The 19,298-nt window shown below is 37.8% G+C and overlaps 1 protein-coding gene across 4 annotated transcripts in view; it reads left to right on the top strand.

Moving 5' to 3' along the window:
• CTNNA3 (catenin alpha 3) overlaps nt 1-19,298 on the top strand; it is a 502,927-nt gene that overhangs the window by 370,905 nt on the left and 112,724 nt on the right. For all 4 annotated transcript variants that reach the window (XM_049810858.1, XM_049810861.1, XM_049810860.1 and 1 more), the window contains one exon: nt 8,755-8,955. In XM_049810858.1, coding sequence (XP_049666815.1) covers nt 8,755-8,955 — 201 coding nt within the window. The remainder of the gene's footprint in view (nt 1-8,754; nt 8,956-19,298) is intronic.

Below are 19,298 nucleotides of genomic sequence, written 5' to 3'. Positions count from 1 at the left end.
TTGTGGTTATGGTGGTTTCCAAGGATTAAACAAGAATGCTCTATTTCTTCTTCTCCCTCATTGTCTCCTCTTTCATGTCTTGCTACCATTTGCAATTCATTATTTTTTCCCTTCTTTTCCTACAAAGTCAGCATCATATTACAGGGTATTAATACATAAAAAAATTCTTTGTTGCCCTCTACATTATCCTGGATAATGGGAGTATGAACCATCTCCTGTAATTTTTAGAACAAAAACTGAGCTAAGTATTCTCAGCTAAGTCAATTGAATACATTTACATGTGTACGTAAAGTATGAGGTGGATTATCCCTAATACGTATAATTTCTCTGAGTTGACATAAGAAGGGTATGTTTAAGATGACTAGGCCAAATGAAGAGGCTAGGGGCAATTTGTACGAGTGCATGTCACCCCTGCATGTTTCTGGAGGAAGTTGTTTCCTTGATCTCGTAGCCCAGGAGAAAATTGGAGTATGTAGGTAGAGAAGTGACCCCTACCCAGCTGGGTATGCTTATGTTTTTGATTCTTCTGGCTTCTCTTTATGTCTGGTCCATCCAGGTGTCCATGTTTCTGGTCTGCTTTTTCTCTGCCTTTCCTCTCTCCAGATCCTTATCTAGACATCAAGATTGCTTGTGTGCTTTTATTGTGTACCTCGTTTTCAGAGGAATGGCCCATGGAAAGCTCTAGGAAAGGAGAGGGCCTTAAACATACTGAGAGTTTAAGACTGTGCTTCCTTCATGTCCCCAAGATCCTGGGGTACATCTGGATGCTGAATAGGGAAGCTGACAATCTGAGAACCTGTCTGTAGGCTGAATTTTTTGCACAAGAAATTGAGGGCAAGGATTGAAGCACAAGCAGTTAGCATCTCAAACCAACCAAATCTTACTGTAATCATGTTAAAATGAATGAAGGGAAAGAAATAAAACTCTGGAAAGGATTAATATTACTATAGAGTTCCCACTCATGCAGGGAGAGAAATTTTGTGTAATTTGAAACCTTTATTAGCCAATTAAACTGATCGTTTTGGGTTACCAACTCTCTAATAAATAGACATTCACTGTAAGAAACATTCTTGTTTTCAGAGATTCTTTTTTGGTGCTGATGTGGTGGGGGATTTGGGTTTTGTTTGTTTGTTTCTTTTTAGCTTTCTTGAGTTTATATGCTAACATCTTGGAATCGTTTGTGCATATGTGAATGAAAATGAACCTTAAGGAGAGGCTGCCAACTCAATCAATACTTTGTTCACCCTAAGGTAAAATCCAAAAGAAATACACACTTCAGTTAGTACTTTCTGTGAACAGAACTGAAGTTAATGTTTCAGACTACAGGTTGAAGTTTCTAAAAACATAAACAAGAAATTTATTATACAATTTAAAATGTTGCTTCTGTTTTCCTTCAGAAGTCATCTATAGGGACTTGCAGAGATAGTGATGGATCCTGAAGATCTTTCAGTACCTTGCCTAAGGGGGTGCCTTTATGCTATCCCCTCTTTTCTCTGCCTACATTCATCTTCATTTTCCATCCCTATTCTTCTTTTGTGTTACAGCTTTTGTCTTGCAGCTTCCAGCTCACTGTTTGAGATAGCTACCATATTTTTGTGCTTATGTCTCATGATACCGGACACTTAGATTTTACCTTTCTCCAAGTTTGCTCACTCTTTCCTGGAGCTCTCTGGTGCACTTCCTGGGCATGTTCTTCTCTCAGAAAAATTTGTCCTTGTGGCTTAGTACCCATTAACATGAGACATATCTGTTAACTCAGGAGGCTTTTCATGTACGTGCTTCTCCAAATTTGATCTCTCTTAGCATCACAATTCTCCTTTCAGGAAGAGACTGTAGTTGTGGCAGAGTTTCTCAGTGTTTTTTAAAAGTAAGAGTCATTTATTTTATCTAGCACCTGAAAACAAAAATTTTTGGACCGGTTTCTCTGCATCAATTTATTTCTGGTCTCCACAGACAATTTGTTCAAGTGTTTCATCATGCTCATAATGAAGAAATTCCCACTCCCTCTGCCCCTTACACCAAGTCCTGTTCCCTTTGCTTTGACTTCTGACCAAGTGCCTGTTGGTGCATTTGTCCATCTTGTCAGGGTTGCTCTGCATGGTAGCCGTGTCCTCTAAGAGTACCAGCCAGCCAGTCTGCCCAGTGTCACCTCCAGACTTGCTGAGGATGTGTTCTGTGTCATTGTCCAAGGTGTTAATGAACAAGTTGAACAATATCAGCCTTAGCATTGACCCTTCCTGAAGAGCAGCTGTCCTAATTAGCCTCCAGTTTCTTTGAACTACTGACCACTCTGCTGCTTCATCCACCTTGTTGTTCACCCACCCAGATGCTATCACTCTAGTTTTTCTGTAGGGAGGCTGTGGGAGACAGTGTCAAAAATGCTCTTGAAGTAAGCGATAACCAATGAACTCCCTCATTCACAGAGCCAGTTTTTCATCACTGAAAGCGATCATTTTGGCCATGCTTGATTTGCCTTTGGTAAATCAATGCTGTTTGTTCCTAACCATCTTCCTGTCCTTCATGTTCCTGGAAATGCCTTCTATGAGGTCTTGTTCAATAAGTTTTCCAGGAACTGAGGTGAAGCCTTAGCCTGTAGTTGTCTGGATCCTCCTCCTTGCCTTTTTTAGGATGGCTGTGACAATAGACATTTATATGCATTTTATATTATAGCTGTATGTGTCTGAAAGCTGAGCGTTTTGGAAGCACCATGCGTGCGTTTGAGTAAATATCAGACCATTGTGAGCCCTGCTTCTCAATACCACTCTTGGTCTGAAACAGAATGACAGTGTTGTCAGCTGCACTAGCAACAAATAACGTTAGAAGTCATCATCCAGTTTTTTAGTTTTGGAAGATAAAATAGATTTAGTTAATACAATCATAGAAGAAAGGATATTTATTTTCCTTTTTCTGAGTAATTCTTTTTCTCCACTTGTTTATTAATTTAAAAATTATTCTATTGAAGTTGCTACGGACTTTGAACATTAAGTGATTACCAGTGATTTCTTTTTTAAATAGTGACCAAGACACTGTCTTGCCCCAAGTGCCAAGAAACACTATTTCATAAGGTTGCTCATGGAGATTTACCCTGGAGTATTCTCTGAACTTCGGTATGTAGCAAAAAGGTGGGAATTAAATGCAGCTTCTTTTCCTGTCTGAATACAGGAGGAATGATAACAGGGAATTGTATACTGGCACTTGCACCTTCCACTTAGTGGTCTTGTTCTCTTAACTTTGGCACCGGAAATTGCTAAATCTAAGTATGGATATTATTAATAATTATTTCCATTCAGATATCTTTTTGGGGTTCACCAAAGCATTACGAGTCTGCGGGGGCACATCTTTTGCCATACTAGGTAGTGCTATTATTGGAAAACTTGAAATCTTTTTGGAGTAGCACTGTAAGGTACCACGTCCAGGGAACAGGAGTGGTCTGAAAGTAAGTTTACTTTTTGTACAGTTTCTTTGCTTCCCATTTTATCATGCTGACAGACGGTAAAAGATAGAAATCATTTTAGTCAGGCTAAACTATCACTGCATAAATTTCTATATCTTAATTTTATGGTTTAGGGCTTGCAGAAAAGTATGTTTTATTTTCCATCTTGACTTCAGGAGACCAAACAAGTTGAATTTTCTGATGCTTCTTCATATACTTTATTTCTTAAATCTCTGATAATTCTTTTTCTGTTCTTTTTCTGTAATGCCTCCATTTGGTCCACAGTTTTCTTGAACTGAGTGGAGGAACTTTAATAAAAGTGCTCAGTGCCAAGTGGAGTGGAAGGGCATCACCTGTCTTTTTCTTCAGATGACATGCAAAGAAAGAGCTATTGATTTAGTCCCAGAGGCAGTCTGAGTCATGGCTTTGTCAGAGACAGCTTTATTATCCAGTGGTTAGGTCAGCTGAGATATGATTTTTGGCCAATACAACTAACACCAAGATCCCAAAGGAAAATCAGAAGGTACAGCACACCACGCGGGATAACTGCTGTGATGACTGTGGTGATCTGACAATTTCTTTAAATATCTATCAATCCACTGTTACAATTAAATCTTCTATTAGATATTGACTCATGATGAAGAGATGGTACATCATCCTAATCATTCTTTTCTGCTTTGGAAAGTAGGATTCTGCAATGAAAATCAGAAGTTGATCTAATGAATTTTGTATAGGAGGAGGAAGCATTTGTAAGAAAGTTACAGGTGAAAAGAATCTCATCTGGACTGTGACCAGTGCTGATTTCTTTCCTTTTCCATTAGATGTGCTAAGGCAAATTTTTAAGCTTGTTTGTGCCTTGAGGAAATTAAGTTAAGCAAGGTTTTGTTGATTGTGAAGCACATCGTCTGGGAGGAGCTTCAGAACATTGTGAGAGACTGTGTGTTGACTGTGGATATGCAGAAAGGCTACGGCTGTATAGTACCAATATGTGGGGACAAGGTCATTTATGCTTATTGAGTTTGTGTATTGTCTGTGCATTCTGTCATGCTGCCAAGAGCTTGTGATTTTTTGACGCAAGTATGGAGTTTGGGAAGTTCTCAACTGACCCCTTACTTGTGACGGTGTATGGATGTAGCAAGAAAAGATGTTGCACATCTTTTCTAGTACAAGGTGGATGGACAGTACACAGTTAATAACATCTGCATTTGTCTTTGTCTTCTGTGAAACACAGTGTCTGGAAAGATATATTACGTTCTCATTTAAATTCTCTGATACTATTGTGGGCTTTAGTTGGATTCTAAAAGGACTTAAAAGTAGTCTTACCAATTTGGAAGGAAGCAGCTAATTGGGATCTCAGGCCACAACATACAGGTCTAATTGCATTTATGTTTAGCATCTGGCCTCAAATTTGCTTTTTCTTTCTCCATGAAAGTGTTGATTTGACATCTCAGAAGGGTTTGGAAATGGGGAACTTTCCATCATGTGTTCCATTCATACAGTATTTCCATTATGCCACATGCAGTGGTGGTTTTTTTTTTAAATTTACTTGAGGTTCATATCACACAAGATAACGAGCTAACTGTGTTTTTCCATTATGGAGATTTCACTTGGTATGTATCAGAAGAGCCCTACCTTTCTGTTTACACAGGACTAAGCCTTTTCGTTGTCTTTGCTGAACAGTTAAAAGGGAGTGTGTTCTTCACACAAAGGCCCTTAAGGTGGAGGTTGTGCTATCCACTTCTGTGATTGTCTCTGTTAACAGATGGACAGTATTAAACCTAATGCAATGGTGACCTATACTACTACATTTTAGACATAATTATGGCAGCAGAAGTGGGGTTTTGTTTGTCCTTTCTCCTGCATTCTGTGCATGTCAGCCCTCTGTTTCCTTCAGTACTTCAGCCCTTTTCAGCCTTGTACACGTTCACAAACTGGTTTGTTTGGAAGCCTCCCACTGTGGAAAGCACACAGGAGGAGACGCCTGAAAAAAGAAAGAAGAGGTATTAAGCTGTACAGCACAGGGTAGTCCCTGGAATGTCTTTCTGCATCTTGTCATTTGCCCCTTTCTTTCAGTTTCATGTGTTGTGTTTGGCATGGATGGAACTGAAAGAGTTGCCAGTCCTCTCATTGCCCTGCTTCCATGTAGATGGTAGTCCATGGGTATAGTTAACAGAATAGGCACAGACTGAACAAAGAGTGCTAAGAAAGTCACCATTATTAAACTTCTCTGCTGATCTTGGAGATTGGTGACATGTACCTGAAAGAATATGGACATTCCATACTCATAGAGGCATTCTGTGATGTAACAGTTTGATAAACTGAACCAGAATTCATAATTTTTGCATAGGTAGAATCCCAAGATACTCATGCCAGATATAGTTAGTAATTCAGGATTACCTAAGAGTGGTTTTGTCTGTCCCAGTTACCATGGTTGTCCAATTTATTGTATAACATAAAGTGCAGTTTAATACTGACATACTGAATGGCAGTCCTGAGTTAACAAGAAACATTTAAGCTCTGAATTATTTCATGGCTTAGTGCAAAAGAAGTTTCACAGTGGTACTTCTGAAGATAGAGCAAATCTGTTGCCTTCACATCTTGCATTTCTAATGTTCTTGTGTTACATTCTCTGAGAGACAAAGCAGATTTTAGGTCTGTGTAGGAAAGGAAATTCAATACCAAAAGTAGTATGGAAGCTTTTAAGAAGTGATAAGCTTTAAAGCCATAAACATATTATCTTTTTTAATTATATTTTGTGGTATTGCCCTCTGTACCACAAGTTAAATTTTATATATACATCACTGCCTGAAAAAAATGGAATATGCCCTTCAGTATTGGTGGTATAGGTGGGAATACTAGCATACCACATATCTGTTCTCTCTGTAACTTTTGACTTTACTGATATTGCCTTCTAGCTTAATCTGAATTCTTACTCAGGTCTGTTACCTTTTGTTTATGACCAGTCTTTCAGTACCAGTATTTTCTTCTTCATCTCCATCCTTCCTGCTGATGTTCTTTTTTCCGTTAGTATATATTTGAGTATCAAAAAATAGTTTTTAAGCACAAATACAACTTTACTATTGGCATTTGAAAAATGTTGAGGAAATGGATGTTCAGAAAGACAGAAGGATAATAATGTATTTTACAAGAAGAATTGTATAATTCTTCTTTGCTTGGCTCCTTTCTGCATTTCTCCAATTTTCATTTCTGACCGTGTCAACCCAACAGTTGTTTCCATCAGTCTACAAGCAACCATTTTCTCCTTGTACTTTCCTCTAGCCAAATCATTGTTCTTTTTTAACTGTTGACATTTTGCATGGGTGACTTGGAAATGCTAATATGCCATGCTTACGTTGTATTTATCTGTGTTTTAATAATTCCTCTTTTCTGGCTGTCTTAGACACAAACTGAAATCAGACTCCCTTCAGTGAGGTCATTACATCACATAGAGCTGAGCGAAATAGCAAAGAAAGGTTCAAGTGTCTCTTCTGTACTGAGTGTTTGGTGCGTTTTAGTGTAGAAGTGTGTCAAGCAGCTCAATTTGTCTTGGCATAGGGCAGCTACTGCCATTAAAAAAAAAAAGTCTGTCAAAGAGGAAACAGCAAAAGCAACTTTGCAGTTCTACCTGCATTGGAGGTGAGTGCCAAATATAAACATGTTTGATCTGTAAGGAAGGCAGAGTCAGTTTATTACAACTCCCATCCTTAGGAAAGACACCACTGGGTACCTCTTTCGTTAACCGTACAACATATACTTCATCAGCTCCCAGGTGTTTCTTTGTCTTTCTTTTATCAGATATTGAAGAAGTCCTCTGGATGCTAAATATTGTCCATAGTCGGAAGATAGCAATTACTGTGATACATACTGTTGTTGGTTTGGCGGGGTGGTGGTGGTTTTTTTTTTGTAAATAGTGCTATGGAAGAATAGCCCTTTTTTATTGCATCTTTCAGCCCCTTTAGTAGTGGGAAGGTTTTGTGCATGTTTATTTCTTTCTTAAAGCTTTTTTACTAGGAGGATCATTTTTAACCCATTTAATCTCTCATCAAAGAACTGGTGTCTAAGAGACTTTTTGACTTTCAAGAGGTTCTGCGTCATTATGTGATTCCCATAGATTAACAGCATCTCCCTGCCTATTCCCAAACTTTGTGTTCTGTTTTGTGCCAGAAATGGTAAAATTATGAATGTATGCATATTTGTACAGGTGGAAGGTGACTATAACATGTATATGTTTCAATTAGTAAAGTAAAAATGGATAGGCTTTGGATATGTTGTGGCAAATCATTTAACTAGGCTTGACAATAAACCAGTTGCCATACTGTAGAAAAGATGAAGCAAACAAGAGTTCCTTAATTTCTTCAATGTGGCTTTGAATTTGTGAGGTGATCATGAATTCTAAAGAGGAAAATTCTAATAAGGAAAAGAATATTGTAGGAATGATAATAGAAAACAGAAATCTTATCATTAGGCAATGACAGAAATAGCTGAAGGGGGGGAAGTATTGTATGGCAAGAAGGTACAGTGAAATAATGTAGCTGTAGTAGGCAAGCTGGTGCTGCATAATTGTGTTAATATATTGGTAACTGATACTGTAGGTATATAGATACAGATATATATTTGCACATATTTATTTGAAAGTCACCGATAGCATATAAGCCAGTAATGTACGTAGTAATACAGTAAATACATTACTATAAATAAGAAATGTAAATCGTATGGAAAATATATAATCAATATACAGTTTGTAATAATGACACATTGCAATAATTTAATAAGTAATAGTCCAATTTTAATGCAATTAGGCAAAAATACTGCTCTCTTTTATTCACATAGGAGTTTGATTTAGCATGAACATCCTAACATATTGATGTAAAAGAAGTTAGTTTAGTTGTTGGGGCAATTGTTTGTCAACAAAGATTCATCTCGTTATGGAACCTTTTGTCACAGCGGCTTAAGAAGGTTTCAACAACAAGTAACAGCTTTAATCCCTTGAAATTTTCCTTCATTCTGCAAATATTCACTCTGTATGTAAGGTTTTGTGGTTTTCATATTTTTCTAACACTTTCTGACTGAATACTTTTATTGTTGCTGCTGCTGCTCGTAGGAGATTATTACTGTACCTTTGAATTCTAGGATTCATTAAATTGTTTTAAGAATTTCAAGGACAGTTCAGTGTAGATTTCACATTGTATGTTTTTTTATGCGAGCCTGTGTTGGCCAATGCATTTCAACAGAGGAAGAAAAAATGCAATCAGCTCTATGTCGGAAATGTGTCTGATTGTGTAAGAGGTGCCATCCTAAAAGAAATGTTGTTTTATTTGCAGAAAGCCATATTCTTGAGGATGTAAACAAGTGTATCATTGCATTGAGAGAGCAAAATGCAGACAATTTAGATCGTGCAGCAGGTGCAATCCGAGGCCGTGCTTCAAGAGTAGCTCATATTGTTTCGGGTGAGATGGACAATTATGAACCAGGTGCTTACACTGAAGGAGTGATGACAAACGTTCAGTATTTGACCAAGAATGGTAAGTCTGATTTTTAAGTTATGTTCTCAGTTTCTTTAGTGGTATAAACTTTCCTTTGTATGCCACAGTTCAAGTGAATCCTGTGATTCTTTGATATAACAGACTAATTATGCACTAATGATTCACTGTATGGTCTCTAATCTCCTTTCAGCATGCTATCCAGTTATGATGATACCATGCAGTTCAAAACTGATTTTTAAAGTTTTATTTGAATTACATCATTTATGTAAGGTTTTTTAAGTTATGGAAGACTTCTCTCAGAGTTCCTAATTAAATGCAAGTAACAATGTTTGGAGACTTGCAACTGATGAGGCAGCAGCTTTCCACTTTGTTGTACTGACCTCATCACATGTGTTCTAAGCAGATGAAAGGCAAAGTCAGAGAAGGAGAAGCAGGTTCATGATTTGTTTGTACTACCACTTTAAGGACTGTTGACCAGTGGTTAAATATCCCCAGATATCTTCAGTGTTGCTAAGCAAATTTGGAACTTTCTAAAATGGTTAGTGGTGTCTATTCACTTTTTCATAATATTCAAGAAGAGTGTATCCTATATTGGAATATCCCTGTACTGGCAGCAGGGGTATAACTGCACTATTCTGTAAATGGCTTCTGTTGTTTACAACAGTTGTTGTTTATATAAATGAATCTCTGGCCTTTCATAGTGTACTTAAAAAACATATCTGTGGACCTCCCAGGACTTCCAAGTTTTCAGTGGTTGCAAGTCTAACAGTTGGGCAGTTAAAAAACTTGCTATTAAGAAATTTTCTGGCAAGTCTGTATACCTCTGGAATTTAGGATTTAGCTTCATGAACTCAGAAGTCTAAATCCTAGCTCTGTCAGTCTAAACAAATTTCTTAATCAGTTCAAATATGTCCAGGACAGAACCATCTTCATGGGATCAAGAGTGAACTGACATAGCAATGAAGTGGCAAAAGGGACAGAGTAGTGAGAAGAGTTTGTAATAAACTTGCCTGTTTTGATCTTCTTTTCTGACATTTTGATGAGAAAATCTGAGAACTTTCAACATGACATTCTTTTTTTCATAACTTCTGAAAGGACTATGACAAATACCAAGGGAAGCAGCAATTATAGGAAAGCATAGTTTTGATTCCCATGTAAAAGCTGAGCCCTTCTTTCTTGAAACTGGTAGTGTTTAAATACATTAGGAGTTGACACTGATTTCTGTTCTGTTGCCTTGCTTTGACAGTAATATACAATGTACTTAAATCCGTCTATCTACAAAAGACAGGAAGACGTAAAACTGGTTTTGGTTGGAATGTTTGCCTGTGTCAAGGGACATCAAGCATGGTGTCATCTTGCATGTCTTTGCAGTACTTCAAACCCAAGAACCTACTACTTTACATAATTCATTAGGAGTGGAAAAAAGAAACATGTACTCATTCTTAACCTGTATTTATATGATTTGCAACGAACAAACATCAAATCATGTGAGGTTTTTTGATTGCTTGATGGTTTTCTCTTGTTTTGTTTGTTTTGACTCTTTCAGCTTACAGGGAGAATCCAGGTAGGCTGCAGCTCACAGGTGTGACCCAAAATAATCTATCACTGCTGGGTCTTCGAGGAGCCAGCTGATTGCAAGGTGACACTTCACTAGGAGAGGACTTCGTATTTATGCTGCCATTAGCTCCCGAGTTAGCTTACATGAGTAACCTAGGGCAGTGAAGTGCATCTTTTATGCCCACTGAACAGCTACTGTGTTACTGAAGAGAAATTAGTGCAGGCAGAGTATAGAGTTAGTGAAAATAAAATTATAGAATAATAGCATACACAGAAATTGCAGAGAAAGAAGAGAGAGAATGGGAGCCAGAAATAGGAAGGATGCAAATTGGAGGTAATAGGACAGAGAAATTGTGCATAAAGGGGAACAGATACATTTACTGTTTGTTAAAACAAAGACTGATGTTAAATTGTAGCACATATGTTGAGGTAATTTATAAGAAAAAAAGAGGTTAGATTCTCTGCATTACAGTATATTCAAGAAAAGAGCATAAGATCGCTGAATCTGTCTCTTCAGCTGGAAGATATCAGACCTATTTGAGATGAAGTGAGCTATTCATAATAATATTGTAATACTGCCGTACAACGAGTATTAAAAACTGGTGCTTAATTTCTTCGCTCAAGTTGTGTGGTCCTGTTTAGATACAAGCTGTTGACGGCTGAGTGGATCTCCATAGCACCATACAACGGAGTGTCTGCTTTCTCAGGCTTATGTTATTCTGCCTCTCCATTTTGTCCCTTCCCTTTCCCTCAATAAAAAGAAAACCCCCAAGAAAACTAACAACAAGGCCCTGTAAGAGCACCATTTATGTTGTGGAGTTGAGCTCTTAGAAGTTAGGTAATACCAGAACTAAAGTTGTCTTTGCAGCCTTGATTTGCATGCTGTGTGTGTATGCATTATGATGTTGTGATTATGTGGTCATACACAGTTATATTTCAAAACAGCTGCTTAATTCAGGTCACTGGATGGACCTGCTTTAGACATATGCCAGGGTTACATTAGAGGAGGCTGGTGTCCAAAGGATCAGTTTGGAAAGCAGTGAAGTGAAAGACTGCAGAAAGACTAAGGGTAGTTACGGTTGGACTTGATGATCTTAATGGCCTTTGCCAACCTAAATGATTCTATTGTTCTGTAGTTCGTTTGGACTGCCGCTGTCTGTACAGACTTCCTGTGTGATACTAAGTACCGGAGGCTATAGCTAATTGTGGGGTGCAGGAATGAATGCTTCCCAGCTCCTGATGTGAGCGAGCACCATGCTGACCGTGTCTTTGTTCTACATCACAATGAGATTGGCACACGCTCTGTCCCGTCTCGTTCTCAGGTTTGAGTGGGAAGGGCATGTAGGTACGTGGGTAGGAAAGAGAGCTGCAAAGCATTCCGGCCAAATCCCTACTCTAGATGAGTGGAAGGCATCATTGAGAATCATGCCCTGGAACTGCATGCCCCAGGGTCTGTATGAAACCTTTACAGATCACTGGAGAAAAGAGTGTTCAATCATGTGCTCTGTATACTCCTTGCAGGCAATTGTTTAAACCAGCATTTCCTATCTTGATTTTACAAGTGCAAAGGTAGTAGAGCTTCAGGCTGCATTCTGGTACGGTTAAGACTCTGAAAATGTTAGTTTTGGTACCTTTCTGTGATTCCTGATGTCTGGCGCTGTTGATTAGACTGAAATATGCAGATCCATGCATTTTGATTGGGTTTGTGTACTGTTGCATGAAAGCAAAATGAAACCTTTAGAAACACTGTTTACAAAAACATGAGGTATTTCCACTTCAGAACTGGAAGAGTAACCTTGTACCGTATTTTTAAATATCAAAGTCTACTCTCTTACATTACTGCCTGCCAGAATCTGCAGCAGTTAAATTTAGGTAAACAATTTATATTATGGCATATATCTGTTGATATAGTAAAAAGCCTATATTTATCGTAAATTTTGTCTGCAGTTTTGCTTTCATGTCAATGTGTAATGATACACTATATACATATGTATGTATGTATGCACATATATAAATCCTCTGGTTGTTTAGATCTAAGGATCTTGTGAAAAACAAGGAAAAGTCTGGAGACAAAGATGAGTATTTTACTTGTCTTAAGGAACTAGTGGAGGTATCTTTCTCTGAATCATTGGAGGTTTGAGTCCACATATTTTTATTCCAGTAGTGCTTTAGATATGAAGAACGTTCTGAAAAACAGGAAGAAACGTCATCAAATTTTTTCTGTGTTCCTGATAATCAAAAATGACCCTGATCATAATACCATTTCTTTTTGCCAACCTTTTTTTCCACTTCCTGTAGCTCAAAAATAGCTTTTCTTCACTGTTAATAACAATAATGTCCATGTTGATGATAAACACTGTGTGGGAGTTCAGATGCCTTTAACTACACATTTGGTTGCTTTAAAATGCTGTTGTGCTTGGTGATCAACCAAGGTACTGAGATGAAACTCCTCTTCAGTGTGCTGTTCCCACAGGCTTTGTTCTGTAAAAGCTTCAGAGTGCCCTGTACAGACTCACTGTCTAGGGCGCTAGTCCGTAAACACACAGTTTCCAAAAACTTTCCTCCTTCTCAAGATAAAAGTTAGTAAGAGGAAGATTTAAAACACAGCATTAACATAGAATCAGTTTATGTTTATGAATAAGCTAATGCCTTTATTTTTACAGTTTTCAAATTAGTATTGATATTTTCTTGGTTGTTAGATTGTTTTCTTGAATTAGGATAGTAAATACGTTTCTGTTACCACCAGCATGGAATTGACATACATGTTCATGTTCCAGCTAGTTATGTGGGGAGACGGGAGGGAGCTGAGAGAAAGGTCTCTTGGTTTAAGTGGCATTTGTGGAAGAAACTGGGAAAGGGAGGCTTCCTTGTGAATTCCAGTCTTGCTCCCATGACAATGAATTTGCCATGTACCCTGGTGAAGCCAGGTTTACTTGGAGTCTAATTCTGGAGCAGAGGACACTTGCGTAAGCCTTCCTTAAAGTAGGAACACCACTGTTGTCTTTGTTTCTTTAATTTCCCCAAGCCCTTAGTAAAATCAGGTTTTTATTCCTCTAGGGGAAGTGAGGATGATGATATAATAATGTGCAGTAAGTGGATTTTTTTTTTCTAGTCAGTATAATAAATATATATTTACGTATGCTCCAGAAGACAAATTTTGTTGGGTGGGTTTGGGGTCTTTTTTGTGTTGTTTTTTCTTGTTTTTGTTTTTCTGTAGAATTGCCCTTCTGTATTCATCATATGTGACACAGTGATAAATCTTCACCGCTTCTCCTCACTTGAGCCTACTTCAAGAAATGACTCATGACTTTCCAGTGTGTATATAACCTTTATCTATCCCTTTTAATATATTTTTCTTTTGTAGATCTTAAGAATCATTGTTGTGGTCTTGTTCAGTAGAGTCCATTTGTAATGACAGCCCTTCCTTAAGCTGATAACGAGATCAGGGAACTACTGCTGCTCTTTGTACTAGGTATTTTTAACTGAAGCAGACTCTCTTAACTTGGACGGTTTTTATCTGTGTGCCCGTATCAAAACCATTACCTGCATTTCAGCTGTGACTTTCTTGCACAGGGTCTTCAGTGCCTTAACCTCTGTGATGTTAAGGACCTTTCATTTGCAATTCTGTAGTCTGCCTTTGGCTTCCAGCTCTGTAACCTTTTGGGTTATTTTGAATGCGTTTTCCAGAGCTTCTGTGGCAGTGTTTTTCCATTACTGTTGCCATAATATTTTTCTCATGGTCTTGCACCTATAAACCCTGCATTCTTTTGGGAATTACAATAAGCATGCTGTCCCTGTTGCATTTGTCCCTGATTAACTTTCTTTGTCTCAGACATGAGTTTTAATAATTATTTCCTTTGCCATTTAACATTCAAAGAATCCTGTTTTCCTGTTGTCTTCTAGAACAGTGCAGTGCATTGGAGATGATCTGCCTTAAAGCAGTCAAAGTTTTTGTCTATTTTATAAATTCTTTCCAATAGGGACATTTGAGTTCTTAACCTAGCTGCTTTGGCTTTTTCTGAAGCTTCCTAGACCTAATTGGTCAGACATACCTACTGTTGGTTTTTTTTTTTCCTACAGACCAAAATGTTTTGAATTCTTTGGGATTTACCACTCTTCTAACCATTGTAACATTGATGTGTGAGAGCATGATCTGCCTCCTAAGCAGGAGTGTGGACTGAGTAACTTTTTCACAAATCATTGGTGCTTATGAGTTAATTCTACATTCCATAGTCTGTGAGAACTTTTTTGTTTTAAGTCTTCAACTTGAATCCAGTCTCATTAAGGATTTCCCAAGATGTGAAAAATTGCAGTAACTTCTTGTTCTTCAGCTTTAGATTACTCCGAGTTCTTCATAGCTATCACTTGTTGTTTTCTAACTTGAATTTATAAAAAGCACCTTCCACAGTCTTCATTTCTGCATGGAATATTTTTTTTAATGTTTTATGATAAAATTCATAATTGTCATAACATGCTATATTGTAATTATAAAATTATATGGTCTCCCTCCCTCCCACCAATAACTATATACAGCTAACCATTCCAAAGTCTGCTCTGCTTAAGATTTTCATAGTCTCTCACCCAGACTGCTTTCTGGCAAACATGCCCTCAGCTATTTATGTTTTGTTCCTTAGTAACTATGAACTGTTAGATTTGAAAATGATGCAACAGACCTTGATGGGGGGAGTATATGCATAATTCATTAGGATTTGTGTGTGCATGTGTATGTATTTATGGATTATAAATCTGTTAATGTAGTCAAATTGAGTCTTGCTGAAATCATAAATGATGTGCTTGTGGTCATTTTGTTCACTTCAGATCTCAGTCTCTCAGCACTACCATTCATGGCAGTATTTGGAGAAATGGTGTTGAATGTGTTGTATGTGGAATAAATATTTCTGTAAATAGGGCTTCTCCTTACCTTCTGGGGACCAGAATCTGTTTCCTACCAGAATCCTACCGCTGTCAGCACTGTACAAGGTCATCTCTGAAGCCAGTTTTGTCTGCTGTGGGCTTTGTTTTGACTCACAGTTGATGAGAACACCAGACCATCTCCTCAGTTTACCCAGTGCTATTGAACAACTGCAGCTGGAGTAGTTGTGGAATAATTCATTAGATAGCAGACAAAGTGTAAGTAATATATCCATCAATTTTAGAGCATTTATCATGGCGTTTCATGCAGGAATATACAACTGTCCATCACTCATGCTCCTTTATGATTGCTGTCAGGAATTGAAAATTAACAGGTAGACAGCTTCAGTCAGCAGATTAGAAGGTATGTACCTTGGGCACTGTACAAAAAATTCATTACAGAAACCTTCACCCTTCCAAAGCAATATAAAGCAGCAGCCATGCTTCTCTCATGAAATACTCAGAGCTTGACAGCTAGGTTAGGCAGTAAATAGTTTGATGCCCCTCCTAATCAACAAAAACATTTGGAAGAAGCTGTTCATACTGCAACAGCTTGTTTTGTTTTGTTCTGTTTGTGGTTTTCTTTTGTGTTGTTTTGTTGTTTTGTTGTTTGTTTTTTTAATCTGGAGCAATTTCATAACTTCTTTCCTGACCTGAAGCTGCAAGTTAGCATTCCTTGTATAAGACTATTAGTGTTTTCCCAGTAACTTTATTCTTGGTGTTGAAGGAGGCTTAAAATAATTTCCTGAAACTTATGCCTAAGTTTGATGTCAGAAGTGTTTAGTGATCTATTCTAGAAGATGGCTGCAAGTTTTAGATGTATTTTTATTGTTCTTGGATTTCCTGGGGCCATTATTTTATTTTTTTATTTTTTTTTTTTAGGGAGAGGTGGCTAGATTTCAGGAAATACTGTGAGGCAGATCTCTGAGGAAGCATTCATGGTAAAAATAGTAATATTTATTGGTAGTACTGATTCAAAGAAACTAACATGATAGTTTGATTAACTATTAAGTAGGTATTCTTTATTGGCAGCGCTGGATGCACGGGGGATCCCTCCACCTGTCGCGCACACAGTAGGGTCCAATTGTGCAGGTTACGCATTCTCTAGATTTCTGAGAAATGTTATACATATTCATTAGTTTTCTGGGAAACTATTAGCATATGCAAATGTCTTTTACGCAGGTGCTTTGGAGGTCTCTGATGGTCTTCAGGAATCCTCTGGTGGTCTTCCATAGTCTTCCTCACTTGTCTGCTATTTGACCCTCCTCAAGTGATTCTGCGCAATATGATCTTTTACATGTTTTGATACATGAGTGCTTGTTAGTGCTCTTATCTAAGTTTTCATTAGTGGTGTAGAACCATATGGCTAGTTTAAGCTAATTTATCTACAAGGACGAGAACAAAGGCCGGAGTTCTTATCTTTTCCGGCCCTATCTATTCAAGCAAGGCCTCTACTTGTGACTTCTCAACAAGATCGTAAATTCATCGAACATTTAATTAAGTTTTGTGATCGCTCATGGTTCCTTCTTGCTCATCACTCCCAAGTACCAGTCTCTGACAGGCTTAATTCTTGATAAACACCAGTCCTTGGTATGTAAAGTTACAGAGAGACAATCATTAAGCAATAAGCAGTTCGTTCTCTATATCAGTACACCAAACATTAAGGGGAGATGTTATATTGATTATAACACGAATGCCAAAAAGAAGGTGGGAAGAATCTGAGAATGTGTCTTTCGGAACCAGGAAGGTACTCACTGTACACTTTGCAAAATATTCCTTGCTAAATTCAGAAATGCTGGGGAAAAGATTTCTGGAAAACAGAGGGCGCTCAGGCTGGCCAGGGGCTTAGAGCAGGTGACCTGTGAGGAGGGGGAGAGATAGAGGGTTCGTTTAATAGAAGAAGAGAAGTCTTTGAGTAGAAGTCTACCTTGAGAGACGGTTATAGAGGCAGTGGTGCCAGACTCTTCTTGGTAGAGACAGATAGCATAACAAAGGACGGTAGCCACAAGCGGCAGCACGAGAAGTTCAGGTAGGACATGGGGGCAGGGAGGGGGGAAGGATTTATTAAAAGCGTGGTGCAACACTAGAACAGAGATGCAATGAAATTTTTGTCCTTGGAGATATTCAAGACTTGTCACTCATAGTTTTGTCTAGCTCTGATATAGTGGTGGCCGTATTTTTAAGGAGGAGACTGATCCAAATGATATGCAGAAGTCCTTTTTAAACAATGTGTTTATGCTCTCCCCCCCCCCCCCCCCCCCCCCCATGTTAGACAACACCTGCATTCATCTGGGAGTCATCTTTTCTGTGTAATTAAATATTTTAACCTGTGGATTCATACTCTGCAGTAACAATCTCAAATTCCCAGAGTTCCTTCTCTTCCTTGGTGATGTGCTTGCTGTTAAAAATACGTAGTGCTAGTATTTGAGAAGGATTTTTAGTGTAAAAGGGTTGCAGATACCTCATTCTGAATCTACGTATTTCTCCAGAATGCTAATGCAGGTTTCTTATGTGAGGTATCATGTATTAAATGGAGTTGAATCATAGCAACATTGCAAATGGATGCAATCAACCTACATGATTTAATCAGATACATTTCCAGATAAGCAGGTAAACATTTGAAGCCTATTGGTACCCTATTTTTCAAAGTGTTTGTTTGCTCTGTAGCATGCTCTTTTAAAACTACGTTGCCTTTTTTTTTCCTTGAGAGCTAATTGTAAGATTTTTCAGCAGTGCTCCAGATTTCTTCTAAATAAGAAGTCATCCTGTATTTGCTCAATTTCTTCATTTGTCTTGCTTATATATTATTCTGAGACAAATAAGTACCTGTACCTAAGAACACCTTCAGAAGTGATATCTTAATAGTGTTAGAAGCAATGTTAGTTTTATTCAATATAGTTTTATTCAATTTCTAACCATTTTTCATGAGTTGATAACTGATGTTCTCAAATCTTTATTAAAGTCTGCTATTCTGAGTATTGGAGAAAAGTTCCTCTTTCTGCATTGCAGGTTAGGAGGAAATATTCTTACAGTCAGCCTTTCGAAACTCTAAACCACAAGTAAAGAAAAAAAAAATCTTCTGGAACTTTTTCAGCCTTTCCATATTCTACATAGAATTGAAAGTAGCAGGAAATCTAATTGACAATCACTTTCTTGTCTGTCAGCAGTCTGTTGCAGTTGGAGTTCACCCTGACTGTATGTGCAGACTGTATGTCAGTACCTATTATAATTAATCATTCTCACTGTTTCTCTAGGTTCTCATACAGAACTTTCATTACCTAAAGAACTTCCCCCTGCTGGTAATACTTGCATTAGCACTAATATCTGTAAATATTGCTAATATAATTAGTCACTAGTTGATTAAGAGTTTCAGGTAAATACTGAAGAACGTTCTTTTTAATGTTATTTGTAGCTGGTTGGTTAAAGCAAGGCTTCTGTTATGGGGCAAAATATGTAATGCAAGATGCAGATATTACCATTATAATGACTGCAAACAGCCCATTCAGATTCTTGCTTAGAATGCTTTTTTTACCTCTGGGAAAAGAATCAAGGGGAGGAACAAGTTGAATAGTACAACTGGAATTAGTTCAATATTTTACCGTTTTTTTTCCCCCCTCTATTTTATGTGGTAGCCCATCCTGCTGTTTTCAGTAGAGAACTGGTAGATGAGACCATCATATTCTCTGTTTCTTCACATCTTTTAGTATAGCAATTTTGTTAGGCTGTGTGAATTGTTTCATTCTTCATGTCAATCCTTCATGTCAACAGGGGCTGTTGTATATCTGATCATCTGCTCACTCTTTTGTGTCTATGCTTGATCTTTTGGGCTTCCAATTATCTTCAAATTCCACTTGAAACAATTTTCAGAATCACTTTCCCATTTGGTTTTAGATTTTAATCAGATATACAAAAAA

The sequence above is a fragment of the Accipiter gentilis genome, chromosome 9 (assembly GCF_929443795.1).
Source record: "Accipiter gentilis chromosome 9, bAccGen1.1, whole genome shotgun sequence".
NCBI classification, from domain to species: Eukaryota; Metazoa; Chordata; class Aves; order Accipitriformes; family Accipitridae; genus Astur; species Astur gentilis.
Note: the sequence above shows the minus strand (reverse complement) of the source record. Positions and strands in the feature narration are given on the sequence as shown.